At 38.6% G+C, this 17,557-nt stretch overlaps 1 protein-coding gene across 1 annotated transcript in view; it reads right to left on the minus strand.

Moving 5' to 3' along the window:
• Positions 1-432: 432 nt before the first annotated feature.
• The window catches only part of LOC141433302 (popeye domain-containing protein 1-like), a 32,287-nt gene continuing 15,162 nt past the window's right edge, over positions 433-17,557 (minus strand). The window contains 9 exon segments of the mRNA XM_074095279.1: positions 433-558; positions 560-735; positions 1,975-2,154; positions 5,109-5,220; positions 8,159-8,267; positions 9,762-9,956; positions 10,039-10,241; positions 12,252-12,425; positions 12,428-12,626. Coding sequence (XP_073951380.1) covers positions 517-558; positions 560-735; positions 1,975-2,154; positions 5,109-5,220; positions 8,159-8,267; positions 9,762-9,956; positions 10,039-10,241; positions 12,252-12,425; positions 12,428-12,577 — 1,341 coding nt within the window. The 5' untranslated portion in view covers positions 12,578-12,626 and the 3' untranslated portion in view covers positions 433-516.

Here is a 17,557-nt window from a genome sequence, read left to right on the forward strand (position 1 = left end):
ATCAAATATTTGGAATCAATAACCTTCATTAACCATTGTTACTATACTTAACACTTATGCTGTAAGGCAGGCTTGCGGCATCGATTATTTATTCGCTAGGATTGAACAACGGTTCTCGTTTTCAATATTATAAATAACATATGTAAAAAAAAACCTCTATTAAAATCATCTTGCTCGATCTTAAATGGATTTGCTTTTAAAGATTTTTGTTTATAAATAGGTATTTCGATGGTGATTTTAATAATTCAAGAAAGTAAGCGTTCATGGTAGAAACACGATTTTTATGGTTTAAATGATTTTGAACCAAATGCCATAATTTAGTTACGTAATATTGAATAACTATTTATTCCACATAGTTTAGTTTCAGACTTTCAGAAGCTGTGGTCTCCTTGATACAGTGATTTAGAAGTCCGTAGTGTGGATCGTTCGCTCGTGTTGCGGTCATGGCAGCCGCGGCGCGTGTGAGGGAGAGGGCTGGATCAGCGGCTCCAGCTCGTGCTGGGGCCGCGGCCCGCGTCACACGGGCTCCTGCGTCGCCTCCTCTGCGAACTTGACCTCCCCGGCCGCGGCGGAAGGATGTGGCGCGCCGCGGCGGGCTCGGCCTCCGCGCCGGCGGCTGCAGACTCGCCGACGAAGTCTGCGTCAGCAGCCGCGGCGGCTGGGACAGCGTACGCCCGAACGGCGACTTTCGGAGGAACTGGCGCGCCACTACAGGCTGCCAATACGAACTAGTACCTGTAAAACAATTGAATAGTTTGTTAAATTGGCGCATGGTTGGTTGATAGATATAATATAGATTAAGTTAGGTAAGTACCAAATTTTCAGCATGACTCCATTAAATGGATGAATGTTCGAGCGTTTTGACCAGTCGGTGAATCCTATCTTACTTCCTATACTATCCTACTTTAATATCATACCTAAATGTGAAAGTTTGTGAAGATGCTTGGAGGTTTGGATGTTTGGATGCTTGTTACTCAATCACGCAATAATTTAACGGCTCAATGGATTTACATAAAACTTGGCACATACATAGACAAATTCTGAATTGAGTCATAATAAAGATACCTACTTATATCCCGGTAATGCGTTCCTGTGGGATAATATTTTAAGTTTAAACAAGAATAGAGGGCGCTGTCCAAGAACGGTGACGTAAGTGACTCGGCTCTCAAGATGACGTGACGTGTTAACTTTGTTGGCAATCATATAGATGATTCGCGCTGTCATCGTTCATCCACCATTACCTCTCATATTTCGTTTTCTAGATTTTTTTTACCGTACAACGTCAAAAACTACTGGACACTGGCAAAATTGTCCTCCGATGGACAGAGCCATATTTTTTTAAAGAAACAACAACAATCATATAGATGGTGTTATGCGAGCGAACGTTGTCCTTTCAAATTGTTACCGTAACCTTTTTCAGTTCAGGCATGGTTCAGGCCAAACGGGCCAAACCATTTATTGCGTTGCCATGGCAACAAGAATCGTGTAATTAAAGTGTTGCGGTGCCGCTGTATATTTCAAAAATTGCACGGGCATAATATACAATAGTTCAGTGAAGAGTTTTTTGCAGGTGGTAGGACCTTGTGCAAGGTCCGCCCGGACTGCTACCACCATCTTGCTCACTAATCCTGCCGTGAAGCAGCAGTGCTTGCACTGTTGTGTTTTGGCGTGGAGAGTAAGACAGCCGGTGAAATTACTGGCACTTGAGGTATCCCATCTTAGGTCTCTAGGTTGGCAACGCATCTGCAATCCCCTGGTGCTGCAGGTGTCTATGGGCGGTGGTGATCTCTTACCATCAGGAGACCCATTTGCTCGTTTGCCATCCAGTAGAATAAAAAAAAGACAGCATTAAGCTATTTCTAATGCGGGCGAAGCCGTGGGTTAAGGCTAGTTTTGTTATAATCGCAAACTTTAAGAGTAGTTAGTAAAGGCCCTAATGAGCATACCTTCATATGTATTTCAACACACATTTACCTTTAATCGTGGAGGTGCCGGCACGCCATGCGAGGCTGCGCAGGCGCCCCCTGGCGCCCTCGTGTACGGCGTCCACGCTGGCGGAGCGCGTCAAGTGCGCGGTGCCCTCGTCTCGCTCTGGCGCCCCGCTCGCCGTCAGACCCTCGCTTACTGAATACAGCTTGTGGGTTATGTCCTTGCCTGAAACGTTAACGCGCGATGGCTCAATACATATTCAAGCTCGGTTTCTTTAATTCATGGTCCAGCAAATCGTTAACAGATGGCGCACGCACACATATTAAAATTAAAATATTTCCCTAAAACGGGTTTTCCTTGAGATGAGGCCTACCCAAATTAATTATTCAGCCCAGAAAACCCCCATCGTAGCAAGGCCCTCATCAGATTTTATATCAAGGAACACAATCGAATCCTGATAGTTTTAGTCCGTGAAATAAAGCTATGCGGGCGGATCAACTATTTTTGTAACGGATCAACTTTTTGTTATTAAAAATAAATATCGGTTGTTATTTAAAGAATCACTAAATGATGATTATTTGATAAATACATCTCTTCTCTGTTTCTGTCTTCAAAGTTGACATAAGTTCGCCTAAGCAACTATTATTAAATCAGGCTGGCTTTTTTCCCAACCCATACTATTTTTTTTTTCAAGAAACATGTCCTTTCGAAATAACCACAGATTGGATAAAATAAAACGTAACACCCAGCACATTCGACCCACCAAGCATCGTTTGCGGAGGCAGGTGAACTTGTGTGAATCAATAGCAGAAATTCTTAATCAAAATGGAACATCTGTTTCCTTATTCCAGGCCTCAGTTTTATGGACAACATGGTTTGTACTCGTAAACACGGAAGCGCGTAAATCAAATGAAACCAGTTCTGTTATACAATATTGCAGTAAACATTGTTGGTCTAGATAGGTTACTTGCTGACTGATTCGAGATTAAAATAAATACATACGCCTTCTTAACTTGTTTATTTGTTCGGCATGTTATCTGTGTTTACTTACAAGCATCTAAAACGGATGTCTAGAACTTTATGCTAAAAATAGAGAGTTTATATTCATCAAATCTGTTTCTGTTAACAGTCTTACACAAAACCGTTAAACTTACGAGTAGCTCAGACCAAATAAAAAGTTGTCAGAATTCTGCGAACAACGATAAAACTAATCATCGCGTGCGCGTTTCATCTAGCTTGATTGCCATTCAGTGCTTGTGTGTGCAACTGTAAAGTACACGACGAAACGTAGTTTGTCCGCAAGCTTCGTCTTTACATTTTAGTAGGTGTGAGCTTAAAGATCCCTATTTCAATGCAGTGAATAAATCAACCTTGCTAACTCATACTTACACAGATTTTAATCTATTTAAACAGCTTTTATTGTTCCATTATCACCACTGGCCCGATGTCGAACGTTGCAAACCGCCGCGTCACCCGCGTGCAATCATCAGAACAAGGCGCAATTCTATCACGTATTTTTTTATTTTCGAGGGTATTAAAATTGAAGGTCTTTTCATGGGTGGCTGATTAGTTCTATTAATTTCATATTTTTGAAAGTTGTTTGAGGTGATAGGTATGTTCGAAATGATCTCAGATGCGGATATCATCGAAAGATTCCTCGGTCCTTGACACTTCCAAGTGGCCCAAACGTGTATTTTGAACAATGAATATTGTTATTCCATATAGGTATGAAAAATAAGGTTTTTAGTTATAAACCGGTCTCCAATTGCTATTGCAATCACTGAAGTGTAGACTTGTGAAAAACAGTCAGATGTGGGAAACATGGTGCACAATTTACCAGCATAGTACGTGAGCATTTCTAAAAAAGTTTGTACATTTGATTTGCGACTCCGATTTGGATAAAAATTTGCAGGTATGTAGAGTGAACGATACTGAATCTTAATAACATAGTCTCTCAAAACGTACTGACCATGCTTGATATAAAACTATCACGACTGCTGCGCTGTAAATAGTGTTGTGCAATACTGCTCGATCCTTGCGAGCTAAATTGATCCTTACATCTATCTTGCGACTTTCATAAACAAAGTTTTAATAGAAGAATATTTCTAAGATTTAAAAAAATATACTTTGTAAAGTCACTTCGCGTCCAAAGCACGCACTTACCTGTAACGGCCCGTAATAAGCTGGGGTATTTTGTAATCACCACGCAACGTACAGTCAGCAGCATATATCCATAGTCGAATACCTTTTACCTACCTGAGCCTGTGGCACGAAAGTCGATTCGTGTAGGTCCTTACACACACGTTTTTATTTGAGAGTGCTACGGATACGATTTTGCACAGAACGGCAAATTAGGTATATAAATAAAAGTTTAAAGAAAAATACTATTTGATTTTCTGGCGTCATATCTTTTACACACGTATAGTCGAACCTAGTCGAACAAATTTAATCATGGCCCAGAGTGGAACCTTTGTGCTACTGATGTCATGTTGACATTCCATACTTTTGTCAAGGAAATCATAGTAAAATAGATTATTACAAGGTTCCACCCTAGGTCATGTTTCAATTTGTTCGACTGTCCTTAGCAAATTACAATTTAAGTAAATCGATCCGGCAACTGAAAAGCGGTCTAAGTCTCTTGCAAAAGTTGAAGCAAACACATACTTCCAGGTTGTATGGTTTTAGATGTACTTAGTGAAAGATTTGCAGATAAGGATAACCTCTTACGCCATTTACGCCGCCTCTTTGGTAGAGCTCCTTAAGAGAAAATGTAAAGTTTAGTGCAGCCTGCGCAACTGGTTAATACCTACCGGACATTGGGGTGGTAGGCAAGGGTTAGTAAATAAAAACATATGTCTTATTCAACTTCAACCTTGACATTGGCGGAGTTAACGATAGCATTGATGGCACTGATTGCAAAAACTGAATTTGAATAGTTTTCGCTAATCCTGCCGTGAAGCAGCAGTGCTTGCACTGTTGTGTTTCGGCGCGGAGAGTAAGACACCCGGTGAAATTACTGGCACTTGAGGTATCCCATCTTAGGCCTCTAGGTTGGCAACGCATCTGCAATACCCCTGGTGTTGCAGATGTTTATGGGCGGTGGTGATCTCTTACCATCAGGAGACCCACTTGCTCGTTTGCCATCCAGTAAAATTAAAAAAAAAGTGGTGTATACTGACCTATGAGACAGTCGAGCACGACCTTGAGGGCCGGCCGGTGTCGAAGGACGCGTTCGAGACGCATGCGCGGCCAGCACACGCACGTGCACACCTCTTCGGCCACCACCGATACCTGTATCACCATAAAGTTACCCCTTTAGTTATAAAAATCGGCCAAGTGTAAGTTGGACTTAAGAGTAAATTGGACTTGGAGTTGGAGTGGAGTTGGACTTGGAGTAAATCGCTGAATAGCCTTTCGGAATCACAGTTCTGTCACAGTTACGGAGTACTATTATTTATTCTGTGGTTCTGTGCCACTGTCAAAATTAAGTTGGTTGTGTTAGGAAACAAAAGAGAAAAAAGACCAGCGCTTATCTGTCACAGCTTCGTAAAAGGCATGTTGAAAAATAACAGACTTAGTCGCAGGGGTCGACGACGCGTATTTGCAAGATCCAACAATCATATCTTAACTAGGGACACTAATTGCTTCGGGATCTTAAACTCACCCGCAGACCCGCCCCTCCTCCAGGGCTCTATTTTAGCTTTATGTGAAGCCTCGCTTAAAGGTCGATCCAGAAAGCCTTAAATAATTTAAGACCGACCTAGAGATTTTATTACCCCGAGCAACCTCAAATTAGCCCAATATTTTTGCTACAACCTAGACTTAAAACCATGCGCAGACGGAGGGTTACACTTTATTGCCCAATTTGACATTAGGACATTGAGTTGAATTGCAAAAGCACAAATTCAAATTCAAATGATTTATTCAGTAAATAGGCCGCAATGGGCACTTTTACACGGCATTTTTTAAACTACCAGCGCTTTCGGAAAGACCATCATTGCCAAGAAGAATGCGCCGCAAGAAACTTGCCAGAAAGTCATTTTTTAATAATAATATAATTACATATAAAATACTTAAAAACTATATTATACAATTAAAGAAAAAAAATACAAAAAATAATAATAATAAAAATACAGGGATGTATGGGGTCCCTTAGTTACAATACTGAACACTAAACTATATTTACGTTCAGTGGAAGTGTAAAATGCTTCCACCGTCATAAATTATTATTTTAAAATAACAATAATTTAGTTCTGAAATATACATTTCAGGTCAAGTAACCATATAGCTTTTGGATTTCGAAGGCAAGTTCACGTCTGCCGCCCCCAAAGTTAGCTCACACGCACTGATGTCATGCTCTGAAAGCAGAGCGGTACCGAGGGCATGGTATTGCTTCCGTTCCCATAAGCTCTATGGGATCGTCTTGGGAACTTCGACGTCGCGAGCCTGGGACTAGAATTTAAACTAAAAATATAAAAGTTTAAAATCCATAAGCACATAAATAAAAACTAAATTAAGACGCAATTTCACTGTTACCAACCTGAGAAATACTGAGAATATTTTTTTAATTACTTTTACTTTCTACATAGTTATCACTGTTTGTTGGCTTAGTGCAGGTTCCACCTAACCGAAACGTATGTTTCCAATTAATTCCATTGAACGTGACAGATTTATTGCGCCATAAATATTTTGAGCGGAACTCAAAGGCCTTGTGTTGTGTTGTGTTGTGTTAAATTCAATAGGCACTATGTTGCAAATCTGCTAGACTATGTTAGTGGGGTTGAATATAGAGCTAGTTTGAAATATTTACCTACGTGCTTAAGGGATGAAGCAAGGTTTACATGTTAATTAATGGTTTTCTCACGCACACATCTTCACACTCGTTCAGATTTTTGTTCCTCGAAACTTTATTTCATTTGAACATTGTCCAGAGAGTTAGAAATGCAACAAAATCAATTAATGCATTTCAGCCGCTCTCAAATAGGTATGATCTTTCATACATAATTCGGTTGTATTTTCTTTTAGTTACCTGATAGGAAAAGTATTTACTTATTCTATTAAAAACCTGTTGTTTTTTTTAAGTGATCTGAGCTATTAAGTTTTGTTTATCTTACTTACCCTATGACGTAAGCCAAGTTGAATCTACTTACTTAATTAATTTCGAAATGTAAATACTGACCTACTCCAAATTTCAGTACCCTCTTAAACACACGAGATTTACCCTCCATTCCACTCCGAATTAATTAAGTCTATTCGGGAGTTGAATTAGGGATCACCTGATCTCAAAAATACATGTTTTCGTTCTAAAAATATCAGCGGACAACGAATTTGAAATCAAAACGAATTACGTAAAAGGTATTTCGAGAAATTGGAGGTGGTCCAAGAGCGCCTACCATTTGTCATAAGATGTGCCTTTTAATATAAATTTACGAAGTTGGAACCGGAAATACTTTACATAAAAACATGAAGTCCGTAATGGTTTTGTTTGCTTAACCTTTGCTAAGTGTAATAACATGAGAGCCGTAAGTTTGTAAGCTTCATGTTACGATTAGTTTTAGTAAACAAAGAAATAAGTATGCAAAGTTTCAGCTTCCTTTAATTGGTGTTAGGAAAAACTGAACTTTCAGAAATAAATTTCTGTTATGATACATTACGCATGTATACATCTACAAATAAGGGCTCTTACACGTACGTAAACACGATACGACATCACGTCATGCTACGACGTGGAATCGTTTAACGATGCGACGTCGTGTCGTGGAAAATCACGGTTTCCACGACACGACGTCGCATCATGAAATGATGCCATGTTTTTTTATATTTTGTTTTTTATTCGACTGGATGGCAAACGAACAAGTGGGTCTCCTGATGGTAAGAGATCACCACCGCCCATAAACATCTGCAACACCAGTGGGTATTGCAGATGCGTTGCCAACCTAGAGATCTAAGATCGGATACCTCAAGTGCCAGTAATTTCACCGGCTGTCTTACTCTCCACGCCGAAACACAACAGTGCAAGCACTGCTGTTTCACGGCAGGATTAGCGAGCAAGATGTTGGTAGCAATCAGGGCGCGACCTTGCACAAGGTCCTACCACCTGCAAATCGATGTCGTTGCACGACGGGATATCATATCGTGTATATTTGAAAGAGCCCTATGTCATGAATACCTTTGCCCTTAAAGTTCTTTTAGTATAATATATCCTATAATAGTACAGTAAAATACACACCTGAAAGACGTCATCTGACTGCTCCCGATTCGCTTCCCACTCGGGAGAGTCTATGAACTGGTAAGGCTGTATGTAGTGCAGGTGTGTTTCGTCACAGCTAACTCGCATCCTGAAACAAATTACACGTTACGCTCTTACCTACATATAATATAGACGACCACAACACTGTAATTTATTAACTAGGTATAGGTATTAAAGAGCTCGGAATATTTCTACATATTTATTTATTTTTTAATAGCTAGCGTCCAAAACCAAACAAATGTACTTAAGCTATTCATAAATAAATAATAACTTTGCAAGGAGTCATTTTATTTATTTGCTTGAGAATATAGGTCATGAATAGTTTCCGTAAAATAACTTTTCACGGTCATTTACGGTGTTATATTAAATCTTACACTCAAATGGTATAGTTTTATATTAGAAACTTTAATAATAAATGCGGGGTTTTAGTCGATTCGTCGTTGATATGAGTCATTGCTTTCTAATGGCTTTTAACGGAATTGAACGTATAATATTAAGTGTAGCCGCAATTCTAATGTAATGGTGTGTGCGTTACCTGGCCAAGCCTCAATCTAGATGGAGCTTTATAGGTGTTTGACTAGCACACAGGAAGGTTAATTAATTGGGTTGAAAAACAAAGCATAAACTTATCAACACACAGCATTGAATGCGTATGTACATGTATAATCGTAGCTCACATTATGTACTCGTATGTATGTAAACTAAAGAGTTTCCCAAAGGGGTGAGACCAATGAGGGTTTTCACAGAGGCGAAATATCACTAGATGGCGTTAGTATCGTGAGGTCTGTTTGACATTTGACGTTTGCTTGCATTGGCTCACTTAGTTATTTAACCAATTACGAGCAAACGTCAAACGTCAAACTGACCTCACGATAGTCAAAATACCATATACGGGACTTATCACGCTATTTTTACACAAGTAATATTTACCTCGACGTTTCGGCAACGTTACAGTTGCCGTGGTCACGAGTAGTCGACTGGTGATATTTTGACTATAAGTGAGAATCACGAAAGCTTAAAACGTTATATTATGAAGCCGTGGTGGCCTAGTGGTTTGACCTATCGCCTCTCAAGTAGAGGGTCGTGGGTTCAAACCCCGGCTCGCACCTCTGTGTTTTTCGAAATTCATGTGCGGAATTACATTTAATATTTACCACGAGCTTTGCGGTGAAGGAAAACATCGTGAGGAAACCTGCACAAACCTGCAAAGCAATTTAATGGTGCGTGTGAAGTTCCCAATCCGCACTGGGCCCGCGTGGGAACTATGGCCCAAGCCCTCTTGTTCTGAGAGGAGGCCTGTGCCCAGCAGTGGGACGTATATAGGCTGGGATGATTATGGACCTCACGATACTAACGCCATCTAGCGATATTTCGCCTCTGTGAAAACCCTAATTGAACGCATCTCACAGACGCATATTTTTGGTCGCGTAATTTCTGCTGCATTTTGTTTTCTATAAAAATCTACTTTGTGCCACACGGCGACGCAATATGAATTTTACACAAATTGGACTTTTTTATGAAATCAAAACTACGCGACCGAAAATACGCGGTTCACAATTCAAAAATTACGTTAGTTACATACTTTCCCTTTAGGAGTATGGAAAGCCTTTCGTCAGCCGGCGTGACATCCTCAACGGCATAAGCTTCCCCAGGGTCTAGCCGCATGACCCGCGCCTCTCGCGTCAGCTCTTGGAAGTGCTTCTTGTTCACTTTTAGCGGCTTAAACAGCTTAAGGTACAGCTCTGTCAGCTCCAACGATAGCACTGGTGGAAGAAACCTGAGGAGTATAGTTTAGATAAGGTAATCGTAAGGCATTCTACGCCGTCGCCGTGTCATTCGCGCAGCTTAAGAGGCCTTACCTTATGATTAAGAAGACAGTGTGTATAGAGTTGACGAGCAGCAGGGCGAGGCTCCAAGCCAGCACGTCGGGCGCGCACACCTCGGCCCCGGCCCACATGCCCATCAGCACGGCCCCCGTCGCCGCCAGCGCCCGGAGCACCAATATGCTCTGCTTAAAGCTTTTGGGGGCGAGGAATGCGATCGCAAAACAGAGGTTTGCTGCCTATTAACAAATAAAATTTCGTTAAAAATGTCATCTTTAATACAAGCTTTTTTGCTGTCTTTATTTTTTGTTGACTGTAAGTACTTGCATTGTCATCTTAACCACATTTCCGTACCAAATTCAATTCGATGCCATTAACCATTGAGGAGTTCCGTCCTACGAAGACAATATCCTGGCCGGACTACCAGGATGTCACTACCAGATTATTGTATTGTCACCAGAGTTACATAAGAACGTCAAATTTTAAGTCAACCTGACCCCTAGGAGTGGGTCAAAATTCAGTTGCAAGATTTGACCAGTACATACATACGAGTAAGTAGGTACTCAAATACATATTAAACATGTTAGAGAATATTATACCCCTGTTGCGCTTTGGTGACTAATATTAGTTTATCTTTTAAATTTGTTGCAAATCCTATTTTTCTTTAAATTAGCCGCCAATTCACGTTGCTAAGATTCGCTAATCTTGCTCTACAAAGCTTACGTATTCGTGACCAATGTTCATCGTTCGTTTTATTGTAACTATGATATGTACGAAATAGTAGGTACTAGCAAGTTACATAATAATAAAACTTGTAATAAATGCCGTGATTCAAATGCATTTTAACCTTAACACACTCCTATAAACACTATTAGTAAGTGTTAAATACGAGATTAAATAAATAAAATAATAATTGAATCGTTGTGATTGGTGAAATTTGGTCTACGAGTATAATCAGATTGTGCTTGTAAATTATCAAAAGTTTTGTAACAATATTGTCCAGAAAATTTGTGTGTATTCATTGAATTCATTAAACTTTAATAATATTGATGCTTTAATTATTTGCAATAAAATGGTTATACATTGTATTAAAGTCTGTATTGAAATGTAGCGCTATCAAATATGGCACGAGATTTCTGAAAAACGACAACAGGCTACGAGCTACGAGTATTTTTCAAGTACAATGCTGAAAAATCCATCTGCCAAATGCAGTTGGTTAGATGCTTATTTGTACAGTTAAATCGTGGCGTTCCCACCCGACAATGGATAGCCGAGCGCTGCGGCCAGCATATTGGGACTAAGCAACTTCGATTTAGTAAATTAGTTTCGACAAGGACCCAAATGGGAGTTGATTTTCTGTTACAAAAAGCTATCATTTAAAGTAGATCTTTGTAATAAAGCCGAAGATGTTAACTTTATCGATGCAATTTACAGCCAACCCTGGCCCATAATAGAGTAAAACGCCCGCACGATTTTTTGCGCTTAGTGCCCCACAACACGATACATTGTAGTAAATTTTGACCGCAATGTATCTATCTATGATAGAATCTTATTACAAGATGTAACAAAAGGGACGTGTATGAAGCTCGTAGCCGGAGTATATACTAAGATAACTATCATCGATATTGATACTTTATCCACAACGATTAAATTACGATAAAAGTGTGTTAGTTAACTAACCGTCTCAGGACTTTGCTATTTAAGCTAAATTCTATTGTGATTGATTAAATTAGCATTAAATTAGTAAGCTGCCTTAGAAGTTCCTTATTTTTGTTTGATTTGCTGACTCTTTAAGAAGGGCATTTTTTACCGATCATTTTTACCATTCCGTATTTTATTTCTTAATCTCAGCAAATATTACATGCATAACAAGACTAAGGTACCCGGTGGTGTAACGTACCTATAGGTGCTGGGAAATTTACACCGATACACGTGACAGCTACTAAGTATTCATGCCCGTTTGAACACCATGTGATGTATGAACACCACAGTGTACCCGGAAGTCGGCACCCGTGTGTCAAGCTACATAAGGATGTGTTACGTAAATTGACTAATATATTATATACCTCTACTAAATATGCCAATTATCACCATCATATGTGGAGTCATGCATGTGTGCTCGTTGAATGGCAATGAGTTATAGTAAAGTAGTTACATGGATATCCTTAGAATTCTGTAAATTTTCGTAATACACGGAATACAGCGGTTGAAACGCTTAAGGATGGGTAACGCTTAATTGTTTTTGTTACCTGAAATAAGTCCTGCTGCGCGTTGGTCCACTTGGCACAGAACCAGTGGTTATCGGGATCGTCGGTGGAGTTGGCGTTGAGCTGCTCGTAGTCGGAGTCGAAGGTGAGGTTGAACCGCGACACGTTGTAGGCGAGCGAGGCGTTGGAGCCGAGCGCTTCCAGCCAGGGCGCGGGCTCGCGCGCGGGCGCGGGGCCATGCTGCGCCGGCGCCCCGCCCGCGCGCCGCCGGGGCCCTCCCCCCCGCGACCGCCCCGCTCGCGACCACGCTTCTCACCCGACACAAGACGATTCAGTTGGGCTCGAGCTTTCAGTATTACCAACTCCATCACCACACCCTGCGACCCACTGCACCTACGAGCTGCGAGCTCCCCCTATCTGAAACAATTGATTGATATTGATGCCAGGGTGAAAGAGGGCGGCGTCCGACTGTCCTACACTTTTATGGTTTAGCTAAATCTGCTAACATACCTACTCTCTTTCGAGCTGTGCTTAACCCTGATCTTAAGGCTGCGAAGTAACTAAGTGGTGTGCGACGAGAAACAACAATAGAAAGAGACTTCATCTTGCTAATGCTAAACTCGTTCAGTACAGCTTATTATTAGTGTTTTTATGCTCGGTTATCGCTTATATAGCTACTTCACCCACGCAGATTTGGTGAATATGTGCAGTTTAATGATGTAGGTTAGGTAATGGTTGTAAGTAACAGGTTCTACTCTCAGCGCACCTACCTACACTACGCTACGTACGATTGCGCATTTTTTCACATAACTTTTTAAGTCCTATTATCGGAAGTCCGAAAATGATTCTCATACCTACCATTTTACATCATGACGATCACTCTTCATATTTTTTATTAATACTTACGATCGAAACTCATAATCATCAGAATTCATAATATCACTAATCATACACCTTGTTCATACTAATATTGGTTTTCATATATTTTCTTATACTAACGATCGAATCTCCTAATCATTTTAATTCATAACGCCAATATTCATAACTTTTTTAATACTAATGTTTGTTTTCATATATTTCTTAATCATAAGTGTTATTTACGCGCATGCGAACGATGATGCGAAATGATGTCCTTCCTTAAGGACTCCGTTAGGTACGACGACGAGCGAAGCGACGAGGAGTGTCAATTAGAACTGTGACCCTACAGTACGCGAGCCGAGTGAGCGAAGTAAGCATAATATTATATAAATAATTAACGATATAAGTAAATCTTATTTTGAATAGGTATAGTTACCGTTATGAAAGACAATATTATGAGTTCAAATGTTTTCTTTTTAATACCATTATTAATAAGAACATTATGATATTCGTCTGTTATGAAGGAAAATTTTCTGAATGAAATTATGAGTATAAAAAATATGAACACTGTCCGTTATTAGTTCCGATGTTAGAAATAAAAAATTATGAACCTAAAAAGTATGGGGAAAAATTATGAAGATTGATTATTATGGACACAAATCGGTAGTAAAATAAAAAATTGGAATAATAATTTTATGAGAGTCAATATGGACTCCCTACTAGCAGTATGCCTACTATTCTAACAGTTTAGTTTATCCGCTACTGTTCATTCAGATATTTTCTTAAAGTTCTAGCAAAGTAAAACTGTAGACGTAGGTCTGCAAATATGCGGGCTTCTCTTGGTGTGTGGCGAACAGCGAACCAACAATCGTCGGCGGCGCCGCGCCTTACGTTTGCGGCATGCTCACATTATACCACGTACCAAGTGCACACTATAGTTTTTGATTGCATTAACGTTAGATAATAACGTTAATAACGTAAGATTTAAGTAAAAACTCGATAGAAATATGTAGCTGAACTACTTAGACTTATTTATTCTAGATTTAAAAACTCTATAATTAGTTAATTATTCGTTTAACTTTATTTAATTAGGTAACTAGCTACTGTTTTATTTGTTTTCAAATAGCTTTTAAATTCAATCCATAAACACAACATTAACTCAAACAAAGTAAAGATTTTACTAAGTATTTACTATGTTGCGGTAAATATATCGAAACAAAAGCATCACAGCGAGGGCCAAAGCTAGCACTCCCAAACAGTAAATATTACGACAGCTATTCATTTTATGGCTTAATGATTCGCCTTTTTTACTTGCTCTACCTACCACTAGAATCTACACGTAGGTATTTACCTAATCCATGGCAAGATGCTTACTTGCTTTTACATATTTAACACAAGAAATACGAAAATACCGCAAACCAAAACTTATATTCATACATAGTATGTAGGTACCTAATCGTATAATAAGAAATCATGCAGGCATGTTCCCCAGTGCCCAACGTGAGAAAGTTTCGTGTTCTTAACTAAATTAAAATATACATTTTATAATCACCTGAATAATTGTTTCGAAAAGCGGTTGAACCCTAACAAGTAATGACAAAAATATTCGATTCAGCGGAGGCCTTGAACCAAATTATGGCCATTAACCTCCGCCGAAAACTTCAACATTCGCCTAGTAATAAGTACCTACTGTAATAGTGTTTTCCTTAACGGTACAAGAACCTATTTACTATATCATACTATATAATAATATATTTTGTCTGTGTCTTTATAATATTAGACTAGTTTTTATCCGCGGAACCAAGCCTAGCGATTTAATTGAAATTCCAGTATTTAGCAAAATTTTCCGTAGAAATTCCCGATAATTATATCTCGTAATTTATAAACGCTGAAAAAAAGCCCGTCAAATTTTGTGTCCCTTATTCTAGCAGTTGTTACTTAACGCTCTAAAGTCTAAGTGACATTAGATAGTTTATAATAAAACTAGCTTTTGCCCGCGGCTTCGCTCGCGTTAAATTTGGGGTTCAAAAATCAACCTACATACGTAATTAATTATAATTCGTACCAACTTTGAAACCCTGTTTCGCTGATTCAGGGGAGGAATTTTAGAAAACGTTATTACTACGCGTTTCTTTTGCGCGCGACTTCATACACGATATAGGATTATATCCCGAGAAATTGTAAAGTTCCCGCGGGACTTGAATTACTGTTATGATCTATTTTAATATTCTTAATTGTCGATTAGAGACAAATTGTAGCTTTCTATTATTGAAATAATTTTGAAAATCTGCCTCGAAATTAAAACTTATTTTTATTCTGCGGAAAGTTTGCATTATTAAAAAAAAAGTAGTCTATGTCAATCAGGGGTAGTGTTTCTTTTTATTGGTAGAGTAAGAATTATTTAAATTAACTCAGTAGTTTCAGAGATTAACTACCCCCAACAAACAAAGAAACAAACAAAGTTGAGATATTTTCCTATTCCATGGGATTTTTCTAAAAATCTTTCCCTAGTGCACCTCTGTATTACTTTAGGTCCATCTATGCCAAATTTCACACCGTATCATGCTGAACGGTTGTATTGCTCTGAAGATGAGCTCTGGTGATAGATAGTTTTGTGTGATTTGTGTGTGTTCTTACAGTGTAGAGGTGGAGGAACTGCATGAACATACATTTCATGCATAAAAGTAGCTATCACAAAGGTCGCGCTGGCCAGGATGAGCAGGATGTTACTGCTAAATTATTGTATTGTTACCAGTTTTTTAGTTTAGATTGTGCGTTTTCTGATTCAGTTGGTATATAAAATCCTCTTTATTCGTTTTATCCCGTGGGATATTCGGAAAATCTTTAAAACAGTTTTTACCTGTTAGTATTATCTACCTGAATGCCAAATTTGAACACTCTAATATTTATAATAACGGAGTTAGGGCCACTTTGAAGCGAAAATATAAATCCCATTTATTCCCTATCCCGTGGCAATTTTGGAAAATCCTGAAAACTGTTTTTAGCTGTTAGTATTACCTACTTGCATGCCAAATTTGAAGTTTCTAATAATTATAGTTACGGAAGTAGGGCCATTTTGAAGTGAAAATATAAATCCCATTTATTCCCTATCCCGTGAGAATTTAGAGAAAGCCTTTCTTATTGCGCGTTTACACCTACTAAGAAACATAAATTACAAATTTCAAGTTTCTAGACCCAGCGGTTTGGGTTGTGCTTTGATCTATAAGTCAGTCAGTCAGTCAGTTTCTTGTTTTATATAATAACAGTCGTTGTTTTCTTAAATCGTTTCTTTGCGACAAAACTGTGCAATCTCCAAAGTTGCGATATTACCAGATGTCGCAGTTTTGTCGCAAAGGTGCGAAATATTGTGAGTAGTGACTTTCTTTTTTTAATTTGATGAATTTGTCTTGCTCAAGCTATGGCGTGACTAAGGGAAATGGGATTCATTTTGCATGTACGAGTATAAAAGATTTTTCACTTCTCATGCTCTTAAAATGTTACTTTAGTCTCTGCATATCGATATCGGGACTAAAGCTCCTTTTTATTCTCTAGGGATTAATTTTTTTTTTAATTTACGTTGGAAACCCCTAAACAACCAACACGGTGTTTGTGAATGGAGGATTTTTTGGGCGTGTAAATAACCTCAAAATGCCAACTGTGCAAAAATATTAAAAAAAACACGATTTAGTTTCGTGAAACAAAATTGGGATGTCCGAATTTTTGACAACATATATTAAATCGAAAACCATTTGGAGAAATAGGCTTTGTGAAGCGTTTTCAGAAATCAAATTCCAAAAATGTGAAAAATTGAATTAAATAAACAAAATGTACCCTCCCTCTATGTATGTATGTATGTGTATGTCAAAATTATCCTCATTTGACCCCTGCAGCGTCCCGTCACAAAAGCAGTTATAAAGCAGGTCTACACTCTTAAGCAAATTGACAGTTTGAAATGTTGCTGTCCTGCTTATAATAGCAAAGAGTGACAATGATAGAACATGATGCGCACCCGGCTTTAAACAGTTGTCATTTATCGTAAAGTCCGAAATGTATACTAAGTATTTCCAAAGTATTTTTACAAATTAAATTATTAAATTACTACGTTACAAGTAAATACAAAAGAATTTAAAAATCAGATTTTTTTATTAAAAAATATCTATTTACCACACCATTAAACAAACAGGAATACTCGAAGCTAAAAGAAGAGAAATAAATAAAACTATTTGTCATGGTTCATTTAGGACTCTAAGCCGTGCTTGAATTATTGTTAAATTGTAATGCCACAGATTATGTTATTGTACGACCTGAATTTTTCTAGGCAATGGAACGTGGCTGTCTCACTGTGACGTCATCCAGCGTATTTCGTAAAAAAAAACAAAAATGTAATACTCATCCAAATTCAAAATCAATGAAAATGGTATCTTAAAATATCCTATGCTTTCAAAAATAAAATAAAAACTATAGCTTATTTTTTTTTGGTGCATCCCAAT

The sequence above is a fragment of the Choristoneura fumiferana genome, chromosome 12, assembly GCF_025370935.1.
Source record: "Choristoneura fumiferana chromosome 12, NRCan_CFum_1, whole genome shotgun sequence".
NCBI lineage: Eukaryota > Metazoa > Arthropoda > Insecta > Lepidoptera > Tortricidae > Choristoneura > Choristoneura fumiferana.